We start from the raw sequence: 18,089 nt of genomic DNA on the forward strand, positions 1-18,089 counted from the left end.
ACAATAGCATTCAGAATTAGCCGCTGTTAATGTTATTGTTTTCCCCTTTTTAGAAGAACCCGAAGATCAAGTAAAAGTTAAAGGTTAAGATGGACAAAAAGAAGATAAATGAATTTCTAATCTCTTAAAATAGGATATAAAATTGCCAGATATAAGTAATCTCATTAAATTAATTTTTTGATAAGCTAAGATTAACGCCCCTCAAAAAATTTCATTCTTTTTTTTTCTTTTCTTTTTTTCGTTTTTTAACTCAGTCTGAAGCACTTATAGAAAGGGATTATGGGATAAAATTGGCACGGCGCCAGTTAGTTATCTCTTACTTATCCTACGTTCTCTTGCATTTCAGTCGACGTGGAGGCGCTGCGGTCGAGAACCACGTGCAAAGAACCACCCACTCACCCTCTCCCTCGTTTTTCGATCGTCGTCACCCACCCCTCCACTACGCAAATCCCCCTCTTCAATTTCTGTTCACTTTTCCTCTCACCCCTCCATCACCCCCTTTAGTGGGACAAAATATGGAGTCTGGCTCTCTCTTGCTCTTATTGGAATGTTGTTGATGACGTTGTTGTGTAAATCTTTCTTTTCTCATTCAAAGATGTCTGATGATGACCGGTTGTCCCTCACGACTGCCGTGAGTGACGAGGAAGATCCGGCTGACCCTAGGACATCTTCTGCCGGACATCAACAGCAACACCCTAGCAGCAGCTACGGTGGCAGTTACGGCAACAGATCGAGATCCGGGGCTGCGGCAGCTTCTTTCAACTGCACGGGAGCAGTCAGAAAAGCCGGGTAAGTTTTATACTATTCTTTCGAGTATTCCCTTCACTGCACATGCGCACATCTGTACTGCGGGTTGACCGGCTGTAGTAAACAAAAAGATGACAGATTGTATACTTAAGAGAAATACAAATAATAAAAAAAATTCTACTCTCATTGAACGATGCTCTTCATTGTGATATAAAAGCATTTCACGTCGAAATTCCATTAAGGATTCCATTGCAGTCCTTTAATTGAATGATTTTTCTCTTAATGCATTACATGAAACCAACACAATAGAAAATGAATCTGTCAAACACATTCTGCAGATTTTTCCATTAATTTTTCTACTTAAGGCGACAAGGGGCTTTCAAATTTTAAATGATGTGAAATTTCTTAGTAAGTTTTGAAAATCATTTGATTTATTTCATTAATTCCATTCCATTGCAGTCTGGATTCTTAATTGAATTATTTTCTTTTATTGCCTTACGTGAAATCAACATAAGCAAGGATGAACCTTCACAAAAAAACATTCTACAGACTTTGAGACACGGCACCTTTAACGAGAAATTTAATTTCTTTTTTTTTTCTTAATGATTTGAAATTTCTTAGCAAATTTCAAAAATGGTTTGGCATAATTTTGAAATTCCGTTCCGTTACAGTCTTAATTTTTAATTGAATTATTTTCTTTTATTGCATTACGTGAAATCAACACAAAAGAGAATGAATTTGTCGAAAAACTTTCTACAGACTTTGAAACACAGAACCATTAAAGAGAAAATTTTGAATTATTTTTAAAACATGATATGAAATTTCTTAGTTAATTTTAAAATTGTTCAGTTTAATTTTAAAATTCCGTTCCGTTGCATTATGGGTCCATAATTGAATTATTTTCTCTTAATGCATTACATCAAAACAACATAATAGAGAATGAATCTTTAAAGGTATTCTGCAGATTTTCGGTTAATTTTGCTACTTAAGGGAGTACGGGACTTTTAAGAAGTAAAATTTAAATATTATTTAAATAATGTTACTTTTTTTAGTAAATTTAGAAATTGTTTGGTTTACTTTTAAAATTCCATTCCATTGTAGTCAGTTTTAATTAAATTAATTTCCTTTGTTGCATTACTTGAAATCAACACAAGAGAGAATGAATCTGTTAAAAAAAAACATTCTACAACATTTAACAAACATTTTAAATTTCTGTTTCGTTGCATTCTGGCTCTCTTTGAATGATTTTCTCTTACAGCATTAATTGACACAACAGAGAATGAATCTGTCAGAAGACATTCAGCAAGTTTTTAAAGTAAAACGGAAAATTTTAGAACTTTCTTCATAAGTGTTATAAAATTTCTTAGTAAATTTTAGAAATTGCTTAGCTTAATTTTGAAATTTCGTTCCGTTGCAGTCTGGATCATTTAAATATATAATTTTTACCTTATTGTCTGCCCGAAAATGACACAATCGAGAAAAAATCTGTCAAGAAACATATTAGTTTTTGATTAATTTTACTTCGTTAGAGAGACACGGGACAATTAAAATGAAAATTTTAGAATTTCTTTACTTTTTTCTTTGAAAATGTTATGAAATTTCTTTGTAAATTATAAAACATTTTTGTTTAATTTCGAAATTTCATTGCGTTGCAGTCTTTGATCTTAATTGATTCATTTTCTTGAATTGCATTCCATGAAATCAACAAAATCGAGAATGAACCATCCAAGAAACGTTCTGCAGAATCTTGATTACTTTAATTACTTCAGAGGAATCGGTACTTTTAATGTGAAAATTTTAGAATGTGATGTGAAATTTCTTAGTAAATTTTAAAAATTGTTTTGCTCAATTTTGAAACTCTGTTCTATTGAAGACTGGGTCCCTTTGGATGAATTATGTTTACTTAATAGAAAACACGAAAGCAACACCATAAAGATGGATCTTTCAAGAAACATTCCACAGATTTTCAATTAATTTTTGAGGGACCTCAAAGGAACTGAAAGGAAAGTTTTAGAAATCCTTTAAGAAAATGATATGAGGTTTTTCAGTGAAAAGCAATTCGTTTATTTGGAAATATATGATAATTTAAAAGAGTTGTGTTGATAATTCTTATAAAATACATAAAAATAAAAAAAATGCAGAAATAATCACTTGTATGCCGACTGTAACCAGAAAATTTTTCAACTTTATTTATAGATATCTAATGTGAACATAAATCGCAACAAGTATCAGTTTCTGCTAGAAGTATTGTGGAAAAAAAAATTTCAGTTTTTTTTTCACTTTTTAATCCAATTTTCACTTTATAACTTATCATTGAAAAAATTATTCAAGCTTTAGGAATATTAATAATTTTTTGAAAAGCTAGTTTCAATGCAACGAAACATGTCTATAAATAAGAAGTAAATTTATAAATATTCGAATGAGAAAAAGCTCGAACTTTTAAATTTAAATCATTAAAACTCTAACTTAATTTGTATTTACAACTGTAAATTTTTCAGTTTTTTTTTTCTTCGTTGTTTCAGAAGCACTTTTTTCGTGACTGTAATCAAGCATACATTATTTTATAAACAATAATAAAATTCTTTTTTCTTCTGTCATTAAAAAAAAGTATCGTATTATTTTTTAACAATCTGAGAATAAAAGTTTCAAAAGAAATAAAAAAAGAATTTTTCAAAAGAGGGGCACATTATACAATTTAAAAAACTAAAAAACAAACTGAAAATGTTAAAATTTAATCAAATATTAGTTTAATCACATGGCTAAATGATTTTTAAATTTTTACTAGGTCGGCAAGTTTTGTGATTTACCTTTTTATAATTCCGAGTTTAAACCGCATCATAAATATAATTCTAATAAAGTTAAAAATTAAATAAACTATATAAATTAAGTTTTATCCTTAGTATGGCTATTTTCTTCTTTTGATATCGTAAAACAATATTCGAAAAAATTGTAAATAAACATACATATTTTAAAAACAAATGATTAAGGCATATAAAGTTTTCTTTGGAAAATAATCTGTTTTATTGTTTTTTTTAAAGCCGTTCTAATGTTTTGAGAAAAATAGAAAAAAAATGATTTTTGACGAAGAGGTTATGAAATTTAGCAAAATAAAGAATAATAATATTTTTCTTATATCAACTATAGAAAATAAGTGGTTACATTTTCATAGTTTTTAATATATTTTAGCAAACATTTCATTATTTTCAATTACATAAAATGTTTTTGATATGAGAAAATTAGACTTTATGTTTATATCAAAAAAACATTTTAAAATAACATTAGTTAAAATCACGTATTGATTATTGAATACTGAATTAAATTTTATATTAAGTATTATGCAATTAAACTATTATTTCAGATATTAATTAGTACACGCTATATTAATTATTATGATTATTTTTGTAATAATTCTACGTATTAAATTACATTAAAAACTTCAATTAATATTTTAAATAATTAAGAAAATCTGAATACCCTTATTCATATTTTCTTCCACTATCAAACTTTAAAAAAAAAATAGTAAATAGTTACATAAATCAATAAAATCATTGTATTATAAATAATCTGCAGCAAAATTAATTAATTAGCTCGAGTCATATTTCTCAAGGTACTAAGGCCGAAGAGGTATAGAAAATAGATATATTTCTCTCATCTATTTTTCTCTAAAAAAATGTACGTAATTATTCATAAATTTGATACAAAATATATAATAGCTGAAATTCTACTCCATCCCCAAGGTTAGTCGTCATCAGACTCTTTCCTCCAAAAATATGGGAAAAATGCTTTCTCCGCAACATGAGAACATATGCCGGAAAACAACTTTTACGCGAATCATCGCTTCCACGTCATTTTTTACCTTCTGCGATTTTTTTGATTTTTTTAACTTTGACTTTTTTTACCTCTTTGTTTTTATTTATTCTTTATTTATAAGTGTTTTTTTTCTAAAACTGAAAAATGAAGCAAAGTACATTTTTTTCTTTTTCGAATTTCGTTAAAATAAGCTATCAGGCTTAAACCAGCATCAACAAAAAAGATTAACAAAAATATTCTTTCTAATAATGTAGGGAAAATAGTAAATGTTTTCTTAGTTTGTTTAATAACTGAATTACATAAAATACGCTTTATTAAATTATTTTTAATGCAAAAAGTTTGGGAAAAATTAAACAGTTAAAAAATTGTCTAAATATTTTATTCGTCAATGATAATAAGTTTTTCATTTTACAATTGTATTTAATTTTTTTTTCGAATGTTTAAAATTTATTACATTTTTATTAACTTTTAGAAAAGAATATCGAAGTATTGTTTTTCTAAAAAAAAAATTTTGCAATAGGCATCCGTTATTTCATAGAATAACTGGGTATTTCATGGAATAACTTGACAAGTCAGTTAAAGTACATAAAATTATTAAATTCTACAAATTAAATAGGTATTCTAAAGAATAACGATTAATTGATTGTTAAAGTTTGAAATACTGCACTCTAAAGTTCTTTGAGCCGGTTTTATCTGCTTTTAGTCAGTTTTGAACCGCTTATAGCTGCTTTGTAATGTGCACACTTCATTCCGCTTTTTTTATACTTTGTTGTTAATGATGTAATATATGAACAATAATAAATTATATCATCTACTTTTTCTTATTATTTACCAATTAATCGTCCCTCATTGGGGAAAAAATGTATTTTTCGAAAGATTTTAGCTATTTGCAATCGATTAATTTATAAAATTTATTTATATGTTTATTTTTAACTTTAACGGTTTATCATCATTTATTTTATAGAATAGCTAGCAAAAGTAGGAAATTTTTCGTCTATTATATACTTTAACTAACTTGTGTAGTTATTTCAAGAAATACCTAGTTACTCTATGAAATGACTGAATATTTAATTGTGATGTAATATGTGCGTGTATATATATATATATATACCACTTATTTTCATTTTACTACGATTGTCGCCACTATNGATAGATAGATAGATAGATAGATAGATAGATAGATAGATAGATAGATAGATAGATTGATTTTCAGCGGTGAATGTCAACAGTCACATAGTCTCTTTGGTGAGTCCCCGAAATATTTTTTAAATCAGATTTTATATTAATTTGTTCGTTGATATTATTATATTTGTTCGATATTTCAATATCTGCTGGTGATAGATTAGGAGAAACAACAGTCTACAGAGTGCCGGGCATTGAACCTCAAAAAACACCAGTGTAAGGTATACTGGGCAGTGGCACTTGACTGGAGCTAGTATATTTTTCGGACATTTAACCAAAGTCGTCACGTGATTGTCCCCCGTAGAAGACAACAACCACTCAGTTAGGTCATTCACATTAATATATATATATATTATCATTATAAATTCGAACAATAGGAAGAGAAATGTGAGGCAGCAACACATTTCATAGCGTAAATTTAAATTATTTCCATATTCTTCTTATTTAGTGGCAGACCTTATAAGGTTTTTAAAGAGTATTTGTTGTTGAAAGGTTTCTGAGCGTGAAGAAGTGGCTCTTGAGGAAGAGGCAGCAGGTGGAGTTGGCGAGGAAGCGCGGCTGGAAAGGTTATTGGGTGTGCTTGAAGGGAACGACGCTTCTCTTCTATCCGTGTGATAACCGAGACGGCCGTGCCATCGACACCACTCCCAAGCATCTCATCATAGTGGATGGGGCCATCATGCAACCCATACCAGAACATCCAAAAAGGGATTTCATCTTCTGTCTCAGCACTGCCTTCGGAGACGCCTACCTCTTTCAAGTAATTTTACTCTTTTCATTTGTTTCTCACCTGACCTTACGTGAAATAACATTTTTTGACGCTATTTTTATAATGGCTGTGAGTTGATGACACTTTTTCGTGACTGTTAGGCATTTTTTCTGTGTTTTGCTAGTGTTCTTACATAAATTAAAGATCAGAATGTCAATATGAAAAATAGAAAGCGGCTCAAATTGTCAAAATAAAAAGTGGCTCAAACTTTCAGAATAAAAAATGGCTCAAATTCTCAATATGAAAAACCGCTCAAGATGTCAATATTGAAAAACGGCACAAAATGTCAAAATGAAAAATGGTTTCAAAATGTCAACATGAAAAACGGCTAGAAATTCCAATATTGAAGAAAGGTTAAAAATGTCAAAATGAGAAACAGCTCTCAATGTTTAAATGAAAAGTGGTTCAAATTTTCAATATGAAAAATAAAAAGCGGTCCAACATGACGAAGGAGTCAAAATTAATATAAAAAATCAAAATGTCAGTATAAAAAATGGAGCCTTGATGTCTCAAGGATCCAATGAGTGTCCGGGTTCGAATCCCAGTAATGAACTTTTTAGCAGATAATGACTATTTATTAAAATTATAATAATCTCCTACTTCACATGTAAAAAAAAAATTTCTTTTCTTTTAAATATCATATTAGATAGAATATTTTCAAAATTAATACCGCTGACTGGAACCGTTCCTAGGCTGGAGTGGAGCTGGACTAGTGGCCAAGTCCTGGGCCATATGGCTAAGGGTTTTTCATAACCTAGGTACATGCTCAGGGCTTGGAGGAAAGGAAAAAAAGTGATGACGGGTATCTATCTAGGTATTATGTATTGTGCAGTTGTACTTTGTAATTGTAATGCAATTGTGTATCATGCAATTGTTTACCGTGTGTATTATGCGAGCTAGACCGGTGGCCAGACGTGGACTATACGGTTAAGGGTTTTGCGAACCTATGTACGTGTCCACGTCTGGAGGAAAAGAAAAGAAAACAAAAGTGATGGCGGGTTGATACGGATTCTGTAGCCAGCTCACACTGACCTTAGTATTGACGCAAAATATCCTCAGTGATAGACTGCTCATGGGTTATGGAGTATTCTTTAATTTGAAAAACGTTTATTGATAAAATTTTTAATCTGAATTAAGAGAAATTTTAAAGTGTTTTTTTCTGGGGGGGGGGACTTTATATTTTACAATAATATAATTCAGAAATCTAACACCTTTTTTAGCAACTGTTAGACTGTTTTCCCTAATTAAAAAATAACCGAATGTATTTTTGCTTGTATTTAAAGCATCAGAAAAGAGATATATAAAAGAGACACGAGTATTGTAGTGTACAAAGGGATTTGTATTCAAATTTAAATAAATATATCATTTTCTATTAAACAATATTGGCCTTTAAAAAGCAAATGTTTTTTATCATTCGTACTACTAACTTTTTATTCATTCATATTAAGGACTTATATTTATATTTAAGTAAATTTTGTAGTTTTCTCTTAAAAATTGTTTGTTTCTAAAAGCTCAATGTTTTATAGAACGTGGTCACATAGAGTTTCGAAAATGAATATCGACACTTTGAAATAAAAGTAAATTCGAAAAGCCTTTTGAACGAAATTACAGCTCAGATAGACCGTAAAAACCTTTACACTCTCTGGAGATCTAGTTCACCTTTTTTTCCTTTTGCGAGGAGAAAAATGTTTTTACGGTCATCGATTGGGTTAAAATAACTTTTTTTTTTCTTGAATTGTACAGTTTCTGTGGTAGTAGATTAACACGGAGCGATAAACTTAAATCTTACTTTTATTGTTAAGCCTATAAATTTTGTGATTCGGAAATCGTTTTACGAAAAATCATCAAATTGATCCAAGATAAAGTAATAGTATACGACCCGTAATAAAAAAATTTAAAACCTCTTTTCTTTAAGAAGGTAGGAAATGAGATCTCATAATAGGAACGCATATTTGGCTAACTGATACAAATTTACTATTTATGGCAAAAGATAAGCTTTCGACTTTTTATTTGTTCATTTAAAAATCCATGAAGACTCGAGTAAAATTCATTGTGTGGAATAAATTCCATCTCTTAAAATAAATCATCTTCAAATCGCTACAACATTGACATCCTGAAAATCAACGTGCAATATATTGGACAAATTTAATAAAATTTTATCAATTAAAGAAAAATTTAAGATTATTTAATCAGTTTGTTTGCCGTTATAAGAAGATTTTCTAAGTAAAAATATAATTAAATTTATCCTCATGAGTGTTAGCTTTTAATTAGAATAAAAAAATCATAAGAAAGGTCAGAAATTCGACTCAAGTAACGTTTGGAACAAATATATATCGCATTTCAAACAATTAAATAGGTAGATTAATAGCCGAAAGCTGATTTAAAATTCAAGTCATCTATATACATCTATATACATCTATATACATAATAATAAATGCGGCTGTGTGTGTGTCTGTGTNTAGCTAGTTTTAAATACAAACATTATGAACACCTTATCTAAATAACTCAAATAAGGTACTTTCGATAATAACATAGGGTCTAATATATGCTCCAAAAGTGTCTGCGGATCATCCATTTAGTCCATTAATGTATCTCTAGTACAACGTCAACAATCAAAACCAGATTTTCAGTCCACAGCACCATCTGTCCATTGTTTGCGTGTGTATATAGAATATATATATATTCGGAGNTTGCACTCTACCCGGAATCCGGAATTTAATGTAGTAAAAATGGTATACATTCAATATTCTATTATATGATTTTATTAATTATGTTTTGGAAATGAACGTGTAATTGGAGATGAAGCAAGTGGAGGAAAAAAAGAAAATGGTGAACTTTTCCCATCTTTTTTTGAACTGAACAAACATATTATAGGAGGAAGCTATTCGGGAAAGCAAAAAACCAAATCGATAACATAGATTTCAATGGCTTATTTAAACGATCTTTACAGAATGTAAGGTTTTAAAGGGGAGCAGATGTTGCATATGATCGTTTTCGACTTAAAGCTGCTATAAAAATGAAATTAGCAAGAAGCCCCGAAAGAAAGAAAATTGGAAAAAATCAGACACAATGTACAAAAACTCGAGAAAAGAAATTAAAAGACTATTGCATTAAATTAAAGAATAGCTTTGTGGATTTGGAAGGTATGAGCAAAACTGAGCAGTTTGAAGAATGAAATGAGTGAAAAATGTATGCGAGTAGTCCTTTGTTAGAAATGCAGGGAAGCATATAATAAAACTGCAAAAAATTCTCTGGGAAAATGAGCAAGAAAACAAACATAGAATGATAACTAACAACACCGTAAAACTCAAAGGAAAAATAAATCACTGTAAATCATAGAGACTGCGAAATGAATATCAAAAGAAATACTGTGGTGAAGTGCTGTGGTAAGAAAAACAAGAGAAACTACCATAGCATGCTGGCTGAAGCTCAGAGAGGAGATGACATTGGTAACGCTAGATAGGTATAAATTATAAAACGCCAGAGAGAAAATCTCCAAAGAACTAATTGCTGTGTTAACGAAATCCAAAGTAGATAGAAGGAGAACTTTGATAAATTGCTGAATGAGGAACAGTACTCAAATTAACGAAAATATAAGATCCCCCTTTTATGAGAAAAAATCTGTACACGGGTTTTATAAATAAAATAGAAAATAGACTTAGTTGAACAGCAGACTGAAAAAAAATATTTATTCTAAGAAACATTATTGAACATTTAAAGTTGAATATATATATATATATATATATAATATATTCATAATCAGTTTATACCTAAACGTACTAAGCTTTACATTTAAACATATTGAGACACAGCTTTTTGTGCGTCCGTAAATACCTATACTATAAATAAGAATTATTGTTTTGTATGGCATTGCTTTGTTATGCTACTGAAATTTAAAAAACTGTTATCACAATAATAACTGTTAATTTTGCAGGCTCCGTGTCAGGTAGAGCTGGAGACATGGATTAACAGTATACATTCGGCATGTGCAGCGGCCTTTGCAAGGCACCGGGGTAAAACGGGGACTCTTCATTTACTTCAAGAAGAAATATTTAGACTAGAAAAAGAAATAGAGTCTGTGAGTACTGATTTTCTTTCAGAATTATTTCATATTTTAATACATTTTTGTCCTTTTTTATTTTTAGTATTATTTATTGAATTTTGTACTCTTCAAAAAATTCTGGACAAAATTACGATAAGTGCAGGTTCTTTTTAATGCAAAATCCCATTTTTACCCTAAAGATGTCACGAACCAAGAAATCTGATAGACCGCTATTTTTGCAGTAATAATTACAGTAAAATCTCTCAATCACTTAAATTGAATAAATATTACTGTAAAAATTACGCTATAATATTTTACGGTGAAAATGGATTTTACGGATGATGCATCGAAAGTACCTGTACTTTTCAAAGTGTTGGTATTGTAATTAACTTTTTTTTAGCTGCAACCTTTAAAATTTTAAAGAGCATGCAAGTAATGTATGAATAAAATTTGAATACACTCATTTAGAAATTATAGTTGAAGTCTCAAAGGTAACATTTAAAAGAAAGAAGCCCTTTGTGATAAATCTATTTTTTTTATTTATTTATTTATTTATTTGGAAATTTCTAGTGATTTCTTTTTAAAAATTTCTAATTTATTTTTTCGTGGGAATAATGCATTTTTCACGTCATTTTAGCGCTAGACTATGTACAACTTACAATTGGATAATTTTCAGTTATACAGTACATTATTTTTCAACACCAATTTAAAAAATTAACAATGATTTGGTATTTACAATACATTGTTAATATTACTGTATAGTGAAGGTACTTTGATATGTTATAGCAAAAATTGTAAAAATTCTTTATTTGCAATATAGTTACAGTAGATAAAAAAAATAACTATATTCCTTATTTTTAATATGCACTCACGGACAAAAAAAATTAGCGCAATAAGAAAGAGTCGTCAAAATGAAACGACATTTTACATACGTAATAACTACTTTGATATAAGTAAATGATTAGAAAATCAAAGAATAACGATAATCTTTGATTTTTCTAATCATTTACTTATATCAAAGTAGTCATTGCGTATGTAAAATTTCGTTTCATTTTGACGACTCCTTCTTGGTGCGCTAATTTTTTTGTCCATGAGTGTATATTAGTATTTCCTTATTTTTAACATATATTAGCAATATATAATTTCTAATATTATTACAGAGAAAAACATTATGTTAAAATTATCGTAATGGCATTTATGGTTGGGTAATAAAACCAAAATATAGGGTATCTAAGCTATTCATTCGGTAATTTTTCAGTATGGTAACATTTTACCGGAAATTCTCAAAATTATAGTTTTTATTGTATAAAAATGCAAAACTTTAAAGCAAATTAAACCAAATAAATGATTTTTACTCGATATTCTAATTTATCTTAATAAAATTACCAAATTTTACCACATTCACAATCAAATAGCATGACAAAAAATATTTTTTATTATTAATTTCGACAAAAGTCTTTAGTAAAACTTTTTTACCACATTCTGGAAGTTTTGATAATATTTTTTTCTCAACATATGACAAGTTATACGGTTCTGTAGGATTGAATAATGATTTGTTTACAGGAGATTCGCTATTTACTTTTTAGTTCATAAAATTTTTCTTTATTACAACTAAACTTGTGATTCGAAATACAATTTAGTGACTTATACTTAATACCTCATGCAATTCGAATCTCACTTTAAAATAACTAATTCCTCAAAATATATCTATGCTTATCTGCAGTTTTGCGATGTTCTTTATATTTACTAGTGATTAAATACGACAAACCACTATTTGGCGCCTTCTGACTCTATACCTTTATTTTGAATCGATAACTTTGCTTCTCTAGTTTTTACCTCATTTAAAGACTAGAGAAGCAAAATTTACAGATATGGCTTTTAATTTTTTTACCATACTTGAAATTATTAAAATTTTCAATGCAAATACAGGGTGTTTATAACTAACGATGTACTGTCAAGAGACTGTAAAAGAAAGTTTTACAGTCTTTACCTCTTCGCCTTAGCTTAACCCAGCCATCGCTGGGATTCGAACCCAGTTCACCTCATTGGAGGGCGAACACTCTATGCTATAATAGATAGTAAAAAGTCGGCTATGAGTCCCCAGTAGAAAAAGAAAAGAACATAATTACCTATTGAAACGCCGGGTAACAGGAACTGTATGTTCCCCATCTTTTTTACAACAAGTATATGCATTTAAAATTAAATTACAAGTGCCATTTGTTAGCTTTCCTCAATTATCATATCTTTTAAAGCATTTTATTTTTAGTACAGAGCATCTATCAGTCAATTTTTGAATTATTTCACCAAAAGTATATCTAATGATAGTCACAGTGGCTCTTTCATACGCTACTTTTGAAAATGTAACTTAAATTACAAAAACCTACAGCAAGAAAAAATAATAATAAAAATAGTGGACATAATCCAAAGTATCCGCGGTATATTGTTTTATGATATTGGATTTTGACAGCCCTCTACTTTTCCTACCTGTAACAAAATAGCATTCAAACATTCTATAATTGATTAAATGTGTTGTTGCAGGACTCCCGAATGAAGCACATGGCGGAACTACAACTGACCGTGGTGGCTGACTCGGACAGCAGGCAGTCACTTACCGGTCAGATCGGACAGTGGGAGGAGAATCTGGAGCGTCTCCACTGTGAACAATTCAGGCTCAGGTGCTACATGTCCTCTCTACAGAATTCCGAACTTCCTAATCCGAAAGTGAGTTTTCATCTTCAGATATACCTTTCAAATTACGTCATCGTAAGTAAATCGTGGCCAATCAGATTCGATACACCCGCGTGACGTCTTTTACAGGTATTTAATTAAATCTGATTTAAATCACATGGTTAGGCAGAATTACTTCACTTCTTCTCGAGTTGCAAGTAACCAATGAGATACCTGCAAGGGACATAGTGGGGATATCTCGATCCTGATGAGTTGTTGAAACGTAGAATTAGTTTTCGTAAGCGACTGTTCTTCTTATTCTATTTCGAGTAAGCTGAGCCCGTCAAGTATCAATTCTCTCAAATAACACAATCCATATTCCTTCACAGCGATTTCAATTCCTTCATTATATATTTCTTACTTAGCACAAAAAAGACACGAAGCCATGTAAAACATTAACTAATTATGCATCGAAGCTGCTAGGTACACAGAACAAAAATATATCACGTGTACAATAAAATACATAAACAAATAATTAAATCTAAGTAAAAGACGTAGACGAGAAGGAATTATATTTCAGCAAATTCAGTGTACGAGATACTGTGTTTCATTTAATTAACATTCTATTTTATATGGAGAAACTTAGCTCAACTTGAATACGCCATTTTGCTTAAAAGCGATCAGCTGGTGTTGACATCATAAGTCACATGTGTGGGTATTCGTGATCTTTTTCTTCCTAAAAAGCAAGAACAGAATTACGAATGGTTGGAAACGTTTTTTAATAAATGAATTTAGTGAGAGTTTCAACGTCATAAATGACTCATTTTATGTAATTTTGATGTTGGAATGGACAGTACATCTCACGAAAATATTTGATTGAACATGCAAAAAGTAGAAATAAAAATTTTATATACTTTGAGAATTTAATTTTATACGTTTTATATTTCTGAGAATAATTTTGTTCCAATAAATTGGTTACTTTTTATTTAAAAAAATTTCATTTTTCTCTATTTTCCTCTGTTTTTGAAATATTTAAATATACTTATTTTTTTAAACATATAACATTAACTTGTCCAGCAATAATCTGTTCTTCATTTCTCAGAATTACGATAAACATTCACGAATGTAACAGAAAAACATCGCATATGTGTGACTAATGGATTTAAGTAGGGGAGAGTGGGGTCAATTGTAACAGGGTACGATTGTATCAGAGCAAAAATTTCGAGTGTCGGGTTCTAGATTTGGTTCCTAGGTGGCGCACAAGGTGTATTTAATAAATCTACATGTACACCCCTGCTGGCAACCACTTCTATGTACTTTTGAAAGAGTTACATCACAAATGGTATTTTCACGCTGCGGTACTTTTTTTTGGTATTAGAATATTATATCGTAACAAAGTAATTTTGTTTAAACAAATAAAAATTATTAACCGAATATGTAAGTGGACACCTTAATTAACATTTCAANAAAATGTTATATACTTTGAGAACTTGATTTTATACACTTTATATTTCTGAGAATAATTTTGTTCCAATAAATTGGTTACTTTTTATTTAAAAAAATTTCATTTTTCTCTATTTTCCTCTGTTTTTGAAACATTTAAATATATTTATTTTTTTAAACATATAACATTAACCAAGCACCATTTAAAAAAGGTTAACTTGTCCAGCAATAATCTGTTCTTCATTTCTCAGAATTATGATAAACATTCACGAATGTAACAGAAAAACATCGCATATGTGTGACTAATGGATTTAAGTACTGATTCACACGTAATCCTCTAAAAAAACATCACTGTGATTTTTTTAATTAGGTAGTATGCACATGCGAAAGCATATTTCTAAAAGTTCAAATTGAAATTCTTTGAAATTTTGGTAACAAAATTTGACTAAACGTGATTGAAATAGCTAAAAGAAACAAAACTAGTTTAAAACACCATCATTAAAAATAAACAAAGCAACGTTTACAGCTAAGTGTCTATGGGTTTCCTGATCAAGAGTGCATTTTCAACTGTCCGAGGATCGTTTTCCGCGAAACTTGTCATTTAGTTTTATGCAGATGATGTTTCTAGAAATTTGAATTAATATTTGCTATTGAAATAGGTTAAATGAAACTTCTTAAGAGTAGGTGTGAAAAAATGTTCCTTATTCAGTTATTTTCAGCATTTTCAGCTATTTAAGTAGTTTAACTCGTACCATTGATTTATCTATCATTGTAAAATCTATTACTTAGTTATTCTGAGTATAGTCATTGTTTAAATTGAACTTACCGGTTGCTTTATAAAATATGCTAGCGCTTAATAGTTGCTTGCTTTCTAATGTTAGTTAATAAAGGAAAGTGTTATTGTTATATGCTTTGATATGTTCCTCAAATTTGTGATGTTGTTCTTGTAGAGCTTACTGACACATGTGTCGAAAGGTACGAAGAGCATATTGAACAAATTGGGTGTCTTCACTGTGTCTTCCTTCCACGCCTTCATCTGCGCTCGCAGCCCTTCCTTACTCACCAATCTACTGTCTGGGAGGGGAGCCACAAAACGGAGACCTCGCTTACCTCTCTCCAGGTCCAACAGCAGCAAGTGAGTTATTTATCTTATTTCAAGTCATTCTTTATAGATACACACAAAAAAGGGCTGAAAAAGAATAAAAGAATTAAAGAAAAATTATATTAACAAAGAAACCAAGAAGAAAAAAATTTAAAAAGAAGAAAAAATACTTTTATAAATAAAATGTTTAAAATTTTAAATGAAAATTGAAGGGCCGGAAAATGAAACAAGGAAAAAGATATGATCCCGTCATCAGCTCACACGATTATATCCGCAAAATGGAGTGCTTTCTAACATTGCATTAATGTAGCCGAAGTAAAATTTATCAAATTAAATTAAAGTTGCTTTTAAAACCTTATTTCCAGTTTAAATTTCATGTTATATTTGAAAACTTGAAGAATTTGTTTCCATTAAAAGAGTTAAACATAGTTAAAAGTTGTAATTATAATAAAATTCTTGGTTGAACTATTTTTAATTATAATGATATTAACAAAAATTTAGAAAAAGGAGAAGATCCGATTATGAATGTCTCTGTGAAGAAGAAAAATATTTTAAATTGCTAGTGATTTAAATATTTTAATGTTAAAAGGAAAACAGTGTAGACCCATTTACCATATATCAATTAGTAAAATTCTAAAATACGTTCTTAATGATATCAATTTTTGTTAAACGATATCAAATAGATTCTCTTTACCTGTAAGTATGTTAACAGAATGGAAATGGGCTGCTTATTATTACTTTTAAAACTTTCTTTTAATAATAGGGATAATTTAAATAACAGAAACAATTCAACAAATTTTTTTAAAATTGATCGATCACTTAAGAAACTTCAAAAGAATTTTGTAACTACCCCTATAGACAAAGCTAAGAACAATTATGCAATCTTCTGCAAAAAAAATTCTATGTTGGACATTTAAATAAGGAGTAAGAAAATGGTATAAATTTTTCGCTTAGTAATTTAAATAATTATAATAATATCATTAAAAAATTTAGTTTACTCTAACAGGTTAAAATTAATAATATACAATTTCCATGCTTAATTATCAGTCGAAATATTTCATAAAATTCCTATTAAATTTAGAACAAAAACTTAGGTGTCTAATACTTACTTAACTAAAGCTGGCATTATTTTCTATAAGTACTTAAATAAAATTACTAACAATATTATTAAGGAAGATGTTTCTTGGATTATCACTAATAATCTACCCATTTCAGAACTTATTAAACGAAATAAAATTAATTCTATCGCGACTTTTAATTTACAAAGATCTCTTCAATAGCATTTCCCTTTCCTAAACGAAAAGATGTTTTTTTTACTATGATTAAAAAATATCCATCATTACGATTTTAATTATTGGGAAATTCTAATTAATATTTCTCTTTTTAATAATTATCTTTACAATGGAAAACGTATTTTTGTTCAAATAAATGGAATACCACAAGGATTCAAGTTTTCAACACTTCCAGTTAACTTATTTAAACACTTTTATGAAAAACATTTCACTCCTAATATTAAATTTGCCTTTAGATTTACTTATGATTTAATTATCTATAATTTTTAAAATTATACATTTTGTTACGTAATATTTACCTCGAGGAATTGATCTTGCTTCGTAATCATGACGATAACATTAATTTTATTTTTCTGATTTTAAGTATTAAAAGAAAATATCCACATTACATCATTGACTTAACGGTAAAAGGATTTATTTTAAATTTAATATAAATAAACTAATTACATGAAATTCTAATTTTTATAAAAAACATTTTTTTAAATACTATTTTATCAAATAAATAGAATTAAAAGAATTTGTAGTAATGCTTATTCATCCGAAAAACAAATCGACAAATTCTTCTAAAATTATCCAACTAATGTAATCAAATTCTATATAAAATCATTGAGCTAATGTGTGCGTTATCATTATTAATAAATTTATAACAAACTTCTTTGTTAACTAATTTTATATTTTTACCAAATCCAATTCAGACAAACCCGTGGCTTCTAACATTTAATGAATTTTTTTCTGTAAATGCTAATAATTTCTTTAAAAATCATCAAAATTAAAGTTCGACCTTTCATTAATAACTTTGAATTATCCATTTAACTGTATTTGTATCAAAAAAATGAATAAAAAAAACCATATAAACTAAGATCTATTTGGAAGAATCTTTCTAAATTTAATTGTTTTTGATATTGCTCAAAATTCCTTGAATGATCAACTGAAATCAAAATAAATGGAAGCAAGTCATTTGTTTTTCTTTTTCCTTCCGGTTAATAAACATAAATTCGAAATTACACAGCGCTTGTATTCCAAGAAAATATATTC

General features: G+C 29.0%; 1 protein-coding gene across 11 annotated transcripts in view; it reads left to right on the forward strand.

Moving 5' to 3' along the window:
- LOC107446947 (protein still life, isoform SIF type 1) overlaps positions 1–18,089 on the forward strand; it is a 249,448-nt gene that overhangs the window by 189,003 nt on the left and 42,356 nt on the right. For all 11 annotated transcript variants that reach the window (XM_071177065.1, XM_071177071.1, XM_071177067.1 and 8 more), the window contains 5 exons: positions 596–789; positions 6,232–6,499; positions 10,443–10,586; positions 13,089–13,271; positions 15,611–15,795. In XM_071177065.1, the coding sequence (XP_071033166.1) occupies positions 596–789; positions 6,232–6,499; positions 10,443–10,586; positions 13,089–13,271; positions 15,611–15,795 (974 nt within the window). The remainder of the gene's footprint in view (positions 1–595; positions 790–6,231; positions 6,500–10,442; positions 10,587–13,088; positions 13,272–15,610; positions 15,796–18,089) is intronic.

This window comes from Parasteatoda tepidariorum, chromosome 2 (genome assembly GCF_043381705.1).
Source record: "Parasteatoda tepidariorum isolate YZ-2023 chromosome 2, CAS_Ptep_4.0, whole genome shotgun sequence".
Classification (NCBI taxonomy): domain Eukaryota; kingdom Metazoa; phylum Arthropoda; class Arachnida; order Araneae; family Theridiidae; genus Parasteatoda; species Parasteatoda tepidariorum.